The sequence below is a fragment of the Chelmon rostratus genome, chromosome 23, assembly GCF_017976325.1.
Source record: "Chelmon rostratus isolate fCheRos1 chromosome 23, fCheRos1.pri, whole genome shotgun sequence".
Lineage (NCBI taxonomy): Eukaryota > Metazoa > Chordata > Actinopteri > Chaetodontiformes > Chaetodontidae > Chelmon > Chelmon rostratus.
In genome coordinates, this window is record NC_055680.1 from 15,839,779 (window position 1) to 15,855,300 (window position 15,522).

Sequence of the window (15,522 nt, forward strand, 5' to 3'; positions counted from 1 at the left end):
TAAGACAATGCACAATCAACTACTAATGAAGTGTCATGAGAGAGCCTTTGTTGTGATCTGGGGACACATATATAAAACTGAACCGAATATCAAAGACTACAAATCAAATTAATACTACATACTGATTCTAAGACAATCATTAGAGTGTGCTCACACTGGGTGCACTGCTGATTGCAACTCGTGTTTATTTTATCATATTCATTTCATCAGTGTGGCGCCGATCACACGTCTTATCGCTCATTCTCTGTGGCTGCCTGCAGCACCACTGTACAGCGACAGCCGTAACTCATGTAGGCTTTTAAACTTTAAAAAGCTACCCAAATTAGAGATGCATTCAAACCGCCGCCCGGCGATGGATTCTTGTCACAAAGGGTGGGATGTGCAGCCAATAGGATTCGCTGCAGCTCTGAAAAGTTCCTCCCCTGTCAGATTCCTGGTAGACGGAGGCGTTCCAGGTAAACTGAGCGGATTAGACCGTCTGCAGCTCAACAGCGTGAATGCCTGCCTGAGCTTTCCCTCACTGACTCTCTGCACACTGCATTCAGAACTGCATTCACAAAATGCTCGTTTTTAATGTAAATGTCAAAATTTGCAGTATACTGTTTGTTTTCACTCAGGAAACTAATTAACTAACAGCACACAACCTTTGTCTCCTGTTTCCTTTCTACCTGCTTGTCCTTGAAATAACATGAGCTGTTTGTGTTTCAGTTCACAGGCATGACGGAAGAAATCCCTGTTTTTCTGCAGTTCTATCGTGCACAAGTTCACATTTAGGCTCAGAAATCAACAGATGTTCTTAAAACTCTCATCAAATGTCTGTAATGTTAAACATAAATGCACAAAATACCAAAATAATGGCACAAGCTCATGTGTCCAAACCAATCTAGACATATACTTTTACAATGTTCCCTCAAAATGAGTCAAATGTGCCTAAAGTTGATGTGATTTTCTAAAATTATGCCACGAGAACGAAAGAAAAAATAAGCAAGCATTGATGAATGTCTTACCCTGTCTGTCAGCCTGTCTGTCTCTCAGCCTGTTCTGCATTCACATCCTCACTGCCTACAGTACCTCAGCCATTCATGAAAACTGCCGGAGCGAGATGTGCACAAACGGAGAGAAGGAGTGCAGGAGGAAGAGGGAGGAAAGTGGGAGGAGGAGTGGAGCTGTGACAAAATGTTCTCTCATTATCCTTCATTCATTATCCTCTCATCCTGTATCCCTCCATCCATCTCTTATCCCATTCTGCCTTTCCTCAGACTGCATTTTCTCTGCTCGTCTGCCTGTCCTCTTCACCTCTTCCCTTCTTTTGGCTTCACCTTTTCCCTCGCACGCTCACTTCCTCTCTTTTTCTTCGCTACTGTTTCTCGTTTTTTTCCTCCTTCTTCTTCTTTTTTTAGGGAGGAGAGAGGAAGAGTGGCGAGTTACCATGGCAACAGCAAGCTGGCTGCAAGCTACCTGTCGGCTGGTTTACGGAGAAAGAGAGAGAGAGAGATGGCGTGAAAGAGCGACAGAGGGGAGTCTCCCTTTCACTATCTCCACATTTCTGTTCATAAATCCCATGAAAATACCAAAACCAACAGTGAATTCATTCTGCTAATGAACACCACAGCCTGACGTGATGATGACGCCCCCTTCATCTGTGCCACAGAGCTCCACTGTTGCCCAAAAACTATTAAAAACACATCAGTGAGTCACACTGTTGCACTGGGTGACCTGTTCCTTCATTAGCATGAACACGAACGCTGCAGGTTATTCTGACTCAATGCTGCTGGAAATACTCATACTCAGGTTCTCAACCTGGGGTCCTGGGACCACCTGGAATCTCTTCAAGGACCACTGGGGGGTCCTCAGAAAAATGGCCAATATTTTAATTTCATAATTCACTGAGTAGAAGTTGAGATAATTTGTTAGAATGACGATAGATTTCACGCTCTTTGCTGTTAATTTACAGTACTGACAGTGATCAAATAATGGGTCCACAGCCTGATGTGTATTAATTTGACTGTCCTTGACACCAAAAAGGTTTAGCATCCCTGCACTAGAGCACCAAATGTGTATTAATCCACGCTGAAAATAGTCCCAAACAAACGCACCTTTGTATCTGTATCGTGTTTGAGCAGCATTTGATAAAAACCACAGCGCCCAGCTGTTGCAGGACATCACTGAGCCTTTAAAAAAAAAAAAAGAAACTGTAACATTGTGACCCATTTTTTAAGATTTACGTCGTCACTGGGAGCCAATGGGCTTGAGGCTGAGAGACACAGACAGGATGAGGAAGTCGGAAAGAGTTTAGAGACGGAAAAACCCAGTGTTGGTTTTGGTCTTTTCAAGGCGTTTGTTGACAAGAAAAACACATGATGAGGTCAGTCTTGTCCTCAAACTACTCCACTCTCTCTCTCTCTCCACTAACTCTATTATCTTACTATCTCTCTCTCCCATCTCCCTCTCCGCCTCCTCCTGTCATCCTCTCTCTCTTTCTGTCCTTTTCTTTCAGAAGGAAGCGAATACCCACCAAGTGCAACGCCACAGGCATGCATCATTATACCTGACCTTCTACTCCTCTACACGGTGGGTGAGGAGGGTGAGAGAGGCAGAGTGAAAGAGGGACAGAGGGGGAGAGAGAGCGGGAGAAAGAGACAAAGAGACATAGAGGTATTAAACTATGGATGGATATGCGCGAGACGGAGGGGAGAGGCACGCAGTGACGAAGCAGTTGCTATGCCAAAAACCGGGAGGAAACACACACGCGTGCACGTGCACACATGCAAAGACACACACACACACACACACACACACACACGCACACACACATGCACGCAAAGTAAACAAGGAGGAGGCTTGGTTGAGACGAGTGGAAGCAGGAGTGTCAGAACGATGTTGCTGAGGATGACCACAGCATACTAACAGCTCTGACAGCACACACATGCACACACACACACACACACACACAAAGCACACAAAGCACACACAAGCTAAGCTGACTGCAAGAGATGGGCGAGGGCGATAGCGAATGTGATCACAAGAAGAAAATGTTCTGGACGTCAAATCGTGTTCCTGCCGCATTTTCTCCCTTAAAGCTCAAACTTGTGTCAAGTGTGTGTGTGTGTGTGTGCATGTGTGTGTGTGTGTGTGTGTGAAAGTGCTGCATGTCCACATCATCCAGTGTAACCTGCGAGTTACGACTCCTGGCATGAATATGCAAACTGTTCGAGCAGAGAGGGAACCTGCATGCAGAGAACAAAAAGTTTCTGGCTGTTCTGATAACGTCTGTGCATCTGTTCTCTCTTTATATCCTTCATGAAGCGTTTTCAAGTCAGGTTACGTCATGGATCATTTCAGTGTATATTAACTGCAGGTTGTTTCCTCTTCATCTGTGGAATTATTGACTGCACCTCTTGTGATGCTTCATCGTCTGGGAAAAACTAGATTTGAAAATGTTCCTACACACTTTGGTTCCTCGCTGCCATGTTAGCTGTGAATCTTTTGAGGATGAGATTCGGTGTTTATATCTTTCGTCTCTTATAGCGAAAAAAGAAAAACATGAGCGTCAGAAAGAGCTTGGTATGATAGCGGAGTTTTCATCAGATAACCCATCTCACAGTCCGACTGGAGGGCTACTCTAGGTTTGAGTTCTGGACAAGTTATCGATCAGCGGTCGCTCTCTGTCGTATTTAGAATATGAACTCTTCTGCTCGGCTGAAGCTGACAAAAATCGTTAAACTTCAAAGTCCTGAGGTGAAGCCAAACGGCGATGGGCCACAGCAGATTCCTGCGTCTCAACAGATGAATCCGAAGGCATCCGCGGGTCCCTGGTGTGTCAAATGGACCTCGGACCTTCTACTACTTCTGCAGCTATGAAGCAGTGACGGCAGCAAGTCAAAGCGAAATTACACCAACCTCGAAAGAGACCAAAATTCACACTTATTTTGCATTTCCGCTCAGTTTAATTTCCCATGACTCTCACTTCTACAACTGTCACAGGAAGAACCAGCTCCCCCGAGAGCAACGCAGAATGTGTGAACCCAGTTTTTGCTCCGAGGCATCAAGTGTGCAGAACAAAGTCACCGATGTTTTTCTTTTACTACAATAAACCAACGAGGGCGAGGACATGAAAATAAGATTCAGTCTAGGCATTAACTCAGCAGCGGCTGTTTGCACGTTACATCATGTGTTTCCGAGTCAAGACATTCAGAGCCGTCAACAGCCTTCAAGAGCTGGTTTATTTCCAATGCAAGCCCATTTTGGGGGTTAATCTATTTAATTTTAGATTATTTGTCAGAGAACTTTCATATTGAGGTCATAGATTCTAATACAGCACTATAATTATCCTCCATCAAACCCTTCTTCAGTTTCACTCCTACTCATTCGCTGATCATGTGACCTTTACAACAAGGCTGCCACTAACAATTATTTGGATCATTAGTCTTCTATTGATTGTTTTTTGTGACTAATTGATTAAAAATGTCAGATAATGATGGAAAAATGCTGATAATAAACTCCCAGAGCCCGAGGTAACGTCTTGAAAGTGCTCGTGTTGTCTGAACAACCGCCAAAAACCAAAAATACTGAATTCACAACGATATGAAACAGAAAAGCAGCAGATTCTCAACATGGCCGGTACAATAAGTGAAAGGAGCTCCTAGATCTGAAAAGTGAAGCAAACGCGGGCGTGCCTTAAGTCTGCATTCTTTCTAATGGCCAGCAGGGGGCGACTCTGCGATGACCCCGCTTCTCACTTATTGCCTTGGTAAACGGTTTCCCAATGAGTTTATGGTCCCAGTCTCTAGTTTTAAGTCTTCTTCAACACAGCGTGTTGTTTATGTTGTCAATTACGGTCCAAGCTTTAAGGCGAGGCTACTTTGTGATTGAAAACCTGCTACCATGGAGTGTCCTCAGGTTCACTGTCAGATCCAATCAGGATGGAGGTGTAGCAATGCACATCCGTGGCAGCTCCACCCTTTCCCTCAAATATGGTAACTTCTGGTGGCAATAAACTCGCAGCAGTCCACAAACCAATGGGAGACATTAACTTATCATGCAGTCCATGATTCTCACATTTGAGAAGCTGGAAGCAGAACATGTGTGACCTTTTTGCTAGAAAATAGATTCAAATACTAAATCCTACAGCCAAGTGGTTAATTTTCTGTCAATCAGTGAATCAACTAATCGACTGAGCACTGCCGTGGAATATCATCGCCAACAAAGCCTGAGCAGACAAGCGTTTGGATAATCACCACTGCACAGGCTGAATGCCAGTCGCCTGCGTTTACATGCACCTATTTAAATACAGCAAACTCTTTTACTACCGAGATGGCTCAGGATCAGTCTCTGGAAGGTGATGAAACATTCATGAATTCCCTGAGATACTGTAGCTGTGCCAGTCCAAGGACTTCTAAGGCAAGAACAGGGAAATATTATGCTGTCTATACTGATTTTGTCCAGAATTTCCGTGCAGCGCTACCTCAAAGACTTTGTTACGCTGAAAACATCCTGGAGCTGCACATAATACCGCTGCAAAGACTTTGAATGTGCTGCATATCATCACCTTTCCTGTCTCTCGCCCACAGTGATATATACAGAAAGGGCACAACACAAAAAAATAAGCTTTCAAAAACATCTCCATCACCTCAAAAAGATGCATTTACATCAGCTGCTTCTGAATGCTCCCTTTATCCCAAAGCAAACAGAGGTTATGTCCTGAATAGTCTTCTTTTCAAATTCATGTGTACTTTTCATACAGCCATGCAATTCATTTGAGAAAAGAATAAACCTAAGATTAAATCTGAATTAGAGACCTACCAGACCCTCATGCTCAGGTTGTCAAATACAGACTTTTTGACACATGCTTCATATGCTGTAGATGCTTTAAGTACCCTTTAGCGTCTGTATGAGACCGGGCTTTTGACTAACTCCACTGTGAACCCAACAGATGCTGATGCACGTGACAAAACATTGTTGGCAGTTGACGACCTGCCCCAAATGCCCCAAGCATTTTTCAGGTTTATCGTACCTGTGACGTCGAGCGGTATAAAGTGACCCGGCGTGCGTCTCCCGAGGTGCCAGCGCGGTTTTTCTGCGACAGGTGGTCCGATGGTAGCAGAGGTGGTGGTGCTGCTGCTGCTGTTGTTGCTACTCCAGCCCAGCGGGGGGCGATCCGAGCCGCAGGGCGACGGGGTCGGGGAGGGAGACGGGTCGGTCACGGACCTCAGTCCGAACACTGAGGAGGTGGTTTCATCTTCGTAGAGCTGTTTGGACGCCGGCTGGAGGAAGGAGAAAGGGACGTGGTGAGCGAGTTCCTTTAAGAAGCGTTAGCTGCAGCAATAAGCGCAAACCAGATTTTTTCTTCTTAAACCCACATTAATTGATTAATTTGCAAACAGTCGCTTATTTACACTTCTAGCAGATACAAATGTAAGTGCAATATTCGCTCTCCTTTTAGCTCTGCTTTGGTCTCTACCACCTCCTGAAGGAAATATCTAACTTGTTAGCTGCTAAATGCTCCCCTGTGTTCACCAGCTGTACAGATTTTTTATCACTCATTAACAACGATAGAGGGAGCAACTGATAAAAAATGGTTTCAGTCATCTAAGACGCTGCTTCAAATCAATTATTTATGGTCAGTTTTCTTCATGCTGTTGTGACTTTCTGAGGAAAACTGTAGTGAAATTGCAGTGAAATCCAATTTTGGTCATGCATGCTAGCCTTCTTACTGCAGCCTGAACCCCAAGTTTCCAAGTTTGACTTTCTCTCAGTGATATATCCGCTTAGATTCAATCACCTCTGATTTTGTTCCATCTTGCGAGATACTTTCAGCTTCTTTGAAAGTTCATGTTTCAGTTTTATGGCCGAGCTACTTTGAAAAATAGACAATAGGGTTTTTTTCCCCTTTAAATTGTTGCCATTGGCTCAAACACACAAAAAAACCCCTAAAAAAACTCCAAATTCAATTAAAGCAAAAAATCAATACAAGCGGAAACTTGGAGGAGGCGAGACTGCCTGGCGGAGGGCATCTGCTCATCTACCTCCACCAAAATAAATTGTTTTGTCCTCTTTAAGCTGCTTCAATGCCGGTCGGAGAAAGGGACGGTTAAGTAGATAAGAAGTGAGGAGTGGAAGGAAGAGAGACGGAGAGAGCAGAACCATTTCAGACTATACATGTCTCATTTTTGCCAGAATGATCGTAAAAGAAAGAAAAATGTGAGCTACAAGACTCAGAGGTGATGATTTATGTTGTTGTAGCTGTTGCAGGGAGGCAAAGATCACAGTAAAGATCACAGTAAAGAGGAGAAAAGGCAGAAATATGGGAAATAGCTGTTTAGATCTGATTAGCCAGCAGGGACAGAGGCTGACAGGTAGCAGAGGCAGCAAGGTGTAATCCCAGCTGGGAGGCAACTGGCGTCTGTCGGCCGCCTGGTATTAAATCTAAGGCATCACCCATCACTGCCAAGGAGCCCTTCAGCAATGCACTGGAGCCGCTGTGATGCAGCAAACACTCCAGCCCGTCCTCTCTGGTGAAACACATGCGAGGATCGCCTCCAATCCGAACCGTCTCGTGGGAATCTGGCGAAATCTAATTGAAATGAGCCCAAACCGAGGGAACGACATTCACTTAACAGAGCTGCTTAATAGCTCGCCGAAGGAACCGAGCGGCAGTACGGGGGAAATGTGAAGCCATCTTGCAGTGAAATCACCGTGGGAGTCCATCAAGCAGCCGTAATGGCTCAGTTCAGGGAAACAGCCTGAGAGCTACAAGCAGCAAAGACAGAGAAGAGAGTGAATATGGAGAAGAGCTGGCTGCAGAGACTGTCTCAGCCATGGGTGACATTATAAAGCAGCTATTAATGCATTATTCTGCAGGACCATATTCTACAACCACTAAGCCATTAAGTAAGAGTTTTCCCTCAATAATGACTGCTTTTTGACAGTAAATAAGGAAATTCTTGCAGCTTACCCAAAGAATAAGGCATTGCACATGCTTTTAAATGACTAATATTGAGCCAAGATGCTACTAATATGCAGGCTAATAAGCAACTAGTTATGTGTACCTGAATATAAAGTGTCTCCCATCTACATGTTCCCTTTTAATCCTTCGGCTAGAAGAAACTAATTCTTACAACCTGTCTTAAATCAGTCAGTAAGCACTCCCGTGGTTCACTGAGCAGACTAACAAACAGCACTGATGTCATTTGCTATTTCAATTCTGATCGAGCATTAGCGATATTTCCATCTGACACGAAGCGATTTGGCATTTGTTTATGGAAAACCGCTGAGAGCGTGAAAAGGATGGTGACTAATTGTGACAAAGCTAAAAAGAGAGGGTGGGACACGCTGCACACTGTAGCTTTTTGGATAATTCAGCTCCAGTTCTTCGTATGAAAGGGCTGATAACAAAAGCAATGAGGCATTTTGTCACAACACAAATTTTAGCACACTTTTACTGACACTGAAATAGCAATTTGTTAGCTGCTGTGGAGACGATGAATAATGCTGATTAAAGGCCGAAGCCACAGTTCTCTCTCGGTGAAGGAGAAGCCAACAATAAACATGGATTATTCAGTCACACCAACAGCTGATCAATAAGATAAATATCTCTCTCTGACCTTCAAGTTATAATTCTTAAGATTTCAGTCGTGATTGATTTGCACTGATTCAGTGGTACATGATGTACGTGCGTGTATTGAACACTGGGTGCAGCATACACACATTAAATGGCACTTTGTCTGCAACAACTTGTGCATCTATTTGCAGTGCAGCCAAACAATGTCCTGGCAATACCACACAGTATAAATACTCTACTATGAGTAAAAGTTCTGCAGTCAGTACAAGTATACAAGCATTATCAGACAAATATACTTAAAAGTATGAAAGTAAGAGTGTTCATGTTGCAGTAAAATGTTCCTGTCAGTGTTTTTCTATCATATCTGATGTTTGTGGATTAATATTCCTGCTGCATTAATGCTGCATTTTACTGCTGCAGATGTTTCAGGTTGAGCTCATTTCAACTACTTTATATCCTGTTGGCTGGTTTAATCTGCAGCGATGCATCTTATTCTATAAGATCATCACATGTTTGTAGCGTCGCTGTCCTGTGAGAACCTTGTATCTCCAAAAAGTTTGATGAGCTCTGAAAAACAGCCTGTTTTCAGCTTTGTGATGATGGATTTTCCAGCTGATCCAAGAGTTTATTTAGGAGGAGAAATCTCTCAACTCACAAAGGAACACTTCATCCTTCAGTTTAGCACAAATGTTCAAATTCACCATGAGATACGTGGTTTTCACTGGACAAGAAGTTTGTGAAAAATTGTAATCTGAAAAGTAACTAGTAACAAAAGTACAATATTTGCCTCAGATATGTTGTGGAGTAAAAGTATAAATCTGGATGAAACGGAAATACTCAAGTACGACACAAGTACTTGGAATTTGTACTTAAGCATAGTACTTGAGTAAAAGCACTTAGTTACATTCCACCAGTGGACATATGTATTGGCTTTTTTCATTATGACATCAGTATGAACATGTTTCAGGAAAATTCTATCCATAAATATTTTGATAGAAAAACATAAAGAATTCTAACATTCATCATCCCGGCAAATGTGAAAATATCGTACGCCGTTAAAACGAGGTGGGTGAGCCTCATGTCCGGCGAAGGCGAAGCTAAGAAAGAAAAAGTCTCGGATAAGTTTAGAAAGAAAGTGCAAAGCAGAAACAAAGGGTGGAGGAGATAGAGAAGGAGGGCGAGAAGGTCAGAGAGAGTGGGACGCAGCGAGTTAGCCTGAGTTCAGGGAGGAAAGTGAGAAGGATAAGCGAGGCGGACACGGTTTGGTTTCAGAGCGAGCGTTGTTGAGCTACAAGAAGTCACGTCTGGTGGTTTTCAGATCGCCTCGCCCGAGGAAAGAGGACACGTGGGACACAACAACTATTGTGACTATTGAACGTGTGTTTCTTTACCAGACGGATGACATTTTGGTGTGAGGCAGCCTCGTGTGTGTGTGTGTGTGTGTGTGTGTGTGTGTGTGTGTTTACCAGGAAGATGAAGTCAGGTCTCTTGTTGCCGAGGGAGATGGGCGATCGGCTGAGCGAGGTGGACGTGTCGTCAGAGCTCTGCGAGGACGGATGCCGGAATGTCTGACCGGTCAGCTTTGTGTCGTACAACTGCTCCTCAAAGTCTGCGCACGCACACACACACACAACACACAAAGCATCCAACAGCACAAGCAGACAGAAAGAAAAAAAAAGAGTCTATAAGTTAGTGTCAACTTTCTGCAGCACAATGCACACAAGAATAAAAGTTTGCTGACACACACACATGCACACACACAATGCACGCAACCCAAACTCACACACCAGATTTTCCTATTTGCATGGCCGGGAGCAGAGATCTAGTACGACGGCTGCTTTGCATCACCCTGCAGTTTCCCTCCTGTGACTCCTAGTGCAACTTCTGCCGAGCAACCTTAAAGGACTCCTTGAGTTTGTTTTTAATCCTCTCATGAGTTGCGGGGCTTTCTCTCCTTTCATTCATTCCTCCTCTCAGCTCTCTTTCTGTCTTTCCTGTCCCTCTTTCTCTCCTCGTTGCAGACTTTTTCCTCTCATGCTCCTTCTCGATATCTGACTGGTTCTCCCTCCCTGGCAGCTTAGACGACTCTCCCCCAGGCCATTGTAAACAGATTCCTAACCCCCACCCCCCCTTCTTTCTCCCGTCACACACACACACACGCACACACACTCCCCCTCACAACCCCTCAGCCAATCCTTTACCCAACACACACCCGACCGACTCCCCACTCATCCCTAAAGCCCTGTGACACACACATGCACACACACACACACACACACACACACACACACACACACACACACACACACACACGCATGTACACACTCCCAGCACCGTCCCGCTGACAGCTTTGGAGGAACAGCAGTGTCACTGAGGTACAGAGTTTTAGGTTGAACTTGCTTCACGGAACAATATGGATTCCTTCCTGCTGGTGTATGGTTGCCTAGCGACACAAGGGGGCGGGTGACAACAAAGCATATCAATACCTCCTCACCCACCACGGAGCAGCTAATGCTAACCTCTGTGTACTGATGGCACATGCAGTGTTTATCCACCCAAAGTAAAACTGTGCTGTGATAGTGGGCACAGATTTGATCAATCTGAGGGAAGTGATCACTAATTGGAGGAGTTTACTAACTGCAGGGAGCCAAGTTCATTATTTCAAGGGAACTAATTTCTCCATTTAGATGTGAAACAATTAGTCACTTAAATAAAACGAATGGGCGACAATTTCCATAATTTTTATGTAAATGTTATTTTTAAGTAAAATTGACAAGAAATTACAGTTCCAAATGTGCATATTTGCCTATTTTCTGCAATAAGATGACACATCGAGTTCTGGGAAACGCTGGTGGACGTTTGATGCTGTTATCTGGCATTTTATTGACTAAAAGATTAATGGAATAATCAAGAAATAAATCTGCCAATTATTCAGCAATAAACATCAGACATCATCAGTAAAAGAGATCAGGTTACTAATATTAACACCCTTACATGATAAAATATATACTGTGGTATCGAGAATCAAGCAATATTTGGTAATATTTTATAAATTACAATTTATATTATATATAATTTTATAATTCTTTTACAGTATTGCTCCGCTTTGCATGTTGCCTACTGGCCACCAAACAACAGACAATGTTAGCAACTAGCCCTGAACATAGTGGAGCATGCAGCTGCTAAAAAGCCTAACATTTTCTTCAGGAGCTGGTGGAGACCAAAACGGAGCTCAAACAAACAAAGTGATGGCTGGATTTACATTCACTTGGTTTCCAGAAACATGACTGCAAATTGAGTGAGTCAGCAAGCGTCTTTGTCAAAGTTTGTTGCGCCCAAGAGGCCAAAAAAAATCAATGCTGCTCTGCTTTTTGTGCATAAAACCCCTCATCTTCCTCCGTCTTGCTTGTTATTGTGTAGTTAAACAAGGCCTCCCTTCATTTGCCTTCATTTTTTTTGTAACTACTAGACTTTCTGCAGTATCCATACTAGGTCTACTAGAATTTAGACGCTGACTGCATTAGCTATTAAACTCTGTGAGCTCTAATGGCCTAAAGACTGTGCACAGCCTGGTAAACACATTCAGACATGGAGGTAGTTTGCAGAAAGTTTGGCCGGTGTCAGATTTAAGCGAGTGCAGGCAACGTGGGAGTGTTTTTGAGTCATGAATGTAGAGTCATGAATAGAAATTAATATACAGCAGCACCAACACAAAATACAAAAAAGATAATGATGTGTTTTTATACGAGGGCAGGCAGTCCACCCACCTACAGATTTTCTGCTGGTTTTTTTAATGGCATTTGGGATCATTGCTGTTGACGTCTTCCTTCTGCTAAGCTAAAAACTGCCAGCAGCAGGAAAACGTCTATAGGAGCTCACCCAAAGTGTGATTATGCCTCTAAACTTAAGAGGAAACACAGGACAGCCTTCGCACATGCCAAAACTCTCACGACCATCAGCACGGATTAAGATGATGCACTAATATATGTCAGCTGTCATTTTCAGCTCAGCCACTGTGCATTTTGGGGGTTATTAAGTTGAGTTCGAAAGGGTTTTATAAACTCAATGATGGCAGACATCATCTCACTGAAAAACTGGAGCAAAGAGGTTTTCCCAAAATGAGGATTACACATTGTGAGGCTGCTCCTCGTTCTGTGTCCCTGAGGTGACACTGAAAACAATTTTCCACCTTATGCTGACAGTTAAGTTTGATTCTCTTCTTCTTTATGTGGTTAACACAAACAGCAAGTGAGAGGAAACGAGGGGCTGGAGGACAGGAAACGAAACAAAACGAGGACCAGAGAAGATCCAGGCAAGACACGAGCTGCTTGGGTGGTCGAGATGCCGCGGAAGAAGAAAAGACGAGGACATTTTTGGGAACGTGCGTGTCCGCGAAGTGACTAAGCAACCTGCCGCCTTCCTGCACGAGGCGTGTGCAAACTCCGACCAACTTAATCTGTTTGGAATTAAAGCTCCCACATGAAAAACCTTCTCATCAATCCCAGCGAGCATCATGCAAGCTCCTGCTAACTCGCAGCTAGCGTAACACTGCTACAACATGACTCATGTTAGCTGCCGTGCTGTGCCGCAGTGTATGTGCTTGCATTTACTTTTAAAAGCTGTACCTCCCTCCAATAGGTAAATTATGGCTTTGTTAAAAAAAAGACGGCAGTGTCATCAAGTGTCTCCAACGAACAATTTGACTTCAGATGTAGAAAACAGCCACAGAACCAAAATTCACTCATAACCTGACGGATTGTCATGAACCATTAATTGATGACTTACTGTATGAGCTTTCCTATCTGCAGATTAACTATTAACTTTATCTGCTGCTTTATTGAAGAGTGAGAAGCCGATGATCTTTAATTAATGACTCTAATAACATTCAGAACTGCAGAATTGATGGTTTAATAAAAAGTGATTAAACTCATGACCTTTCATTAAAATCAAGGGGAAAGTTTGACATTTTGAGAAATATGCTTACTTATTTCTCGTCAAAACCGATAAGATCTGTATCGCTCTCGAGCTGGAAACAATGGGAAACAGCTCGAGCCAGTCTGAGTCTGGCAACCTTGACGACAAGACTTCAGGAAGTTATTGCGCCTGGCCAACAAATTGCTTTTGCCTAGATTAAAGTAATAATGTATTAAGCATTGTTGGCTTTTTGGTGGTTTTTTGGTGAGCTTTGGAGGGGCTGGTGGGCGGATTTTGCTCTTTTTGCTGAGCTCAGATAACGGGCTGCTGGCAGTCGCCTTATGTTTAATGCACAGATGAGAGTGGTATTGATCCCCTCCTCTAACTCCCAGCAGGGAAAGCCAATAAGAACATTTATTGAACTGCTATTACTTTAATGACTGACTTAATTTAGCTTCAGTAAATAGTTTATTAACCACCAATAAAGCCATGATTTACATCTTATAAGTCTGTTACAAAGGGTAACTTAAAGTAGTACCTAGAAAGTTCTGCATGTATTTGAAGGATCAGAGTCGAACCCAAATGAACTTTTGCAATTTAAGTTTGTACATGAATATTGATGACGGCATGATAAACTGAAAACTTTGCTCACTGCATTTGGAAGCTCAGGAAGCTATTAGACGTTTCACTTTGCAAGCACTTGCTTTAAGAAAACACGTCCCTGGCTATTTGTATTCATAGAGGCATATTACACACCCGGTGCTCGTGATAGAGAACTGTCTATTTTGCAGTGTCAAAATAATTGATTATAAAGTGCCTGACTGCTGCATGCAGAAACAGCAGGATCAGCCGGTTAGTAAACAGCGAGCAGAAGCCAAAACTCATCTCATCCAGACTGCAGCGGCCCAAAGAAGTGAGGCGTCAGCAAGAGTCCGAAGACACGGGGGGTAAACAGACTGATAGAGAAGAGGAAGAAGAGCAGGAGGAGGAAGAAGTGAAGGAGAAGCAGATGAAGATGACGGTGGTGCAGAGGACGAAAAGGTCGGAGGGGGAGAAAAAACGACGAGGCAGGGGAGGAGGAAGCAGAGGGAGGAAAATGAGAGGGAATAAATAGCAGAGGAAACTTTACAAGAGGAAGAAGGCTCGTGTAAAAGATGCAGAAGAAGAGGAAATAAGAAGAAGCATGATGAAAAGGAAAGGGTAAGAAATAAGGGAACAAGCTGAAATCAAGAAGCCAAATTGCATAAAGTGACAGATGAAGAGAAATTAAGGTAATAAAGGCCACTGCAAGAGAGAAAGTGCAGTGAACAAACAGAGCAATAAGAAGAAGACGAAGCCGATGATTAGGTGGAGGCAGAGGAAGACGTATGTGTGGGAATAAAGAGGAGGAGAAACAGAGAAAAGGTAGCAGAAGAGGACTGTAAAGACGAGGCAGCTGAAGATGAAATATAATGGAGAAAAGGGACAGAAGACGAAACCGACAAAGTAGACAAAGTAGGGGTAGAAAGAGAAGGAGGAGGAAGAGGAGGAGGAAGGGAATTCACACAACATAATGCCAATGAGGTCCAATCTGTCAAAACCGCACTAACAGGGTAGGAGACGCTGGCAGAGCTGGACAACATGTTTGTGAGTAAAGTCTCAAGTTAAAACGTGTCGAAGCTTTATTTGTCCCTGCAGTACGAGCAGTGGGTTAGTAGCCTCAAACAAGACGCTCTCAGACGCTTCAGTAACGCTTAATAAATGCTTTACAGATCAGTAATAGGATGCTTTTTGTGGTGCCATAAGGTTGGCAAACACTCCAGCAAATCCTGCTTTTTAGTCCCTTCTAATTATTTAAAGCAATAGTTCAACATTTTGGTGATAAGCTTATTTACTCTCTTGCCAAGTGAGATAAGAAGACTAATAGCGCTCTCATGTATGTGTTCAGAGTCGGAGCCAGGAGGTGATTAGCTTAGACCGCAAACGAGGGGAAACAGCGAGGCTGCCTCTCTGTCCGAAATTCAAAAACACACCTCCCGGCACCCCTGAAGCTCTCCAATTAACATGCT

General features: G+C 43.5%; 1 protein-coding gene across 1 annotated transcript in view; it reads right to left on the minus strand.

The window, feature by feature from the left end:
- nhsl2 (NHS-like 2) overlaps positions 1 to 15,522 on the minus strand; it is a 137,578-nt gene that overhangs the window by 15,980 nt on the left and 106,076 nt on the right. Inside the window, exons 3-4 of the mRNA XM_041965503.1 lie at positions 10,027 to 10,169; positions 6,014 to 6,263 (exon numbers count right to left, since the gene is read on the minus strand). Of these exons, the coding sequence (XP_041821437.1) occupies positions 6,014 to 6,263; positions 10,027 to 10,169 (393 nt within the window). The remainder of the gene's footprint in view (positions 1 to 6,013; positions 6,264 to 10,026; positions 10,170 to 15,522) is intronic.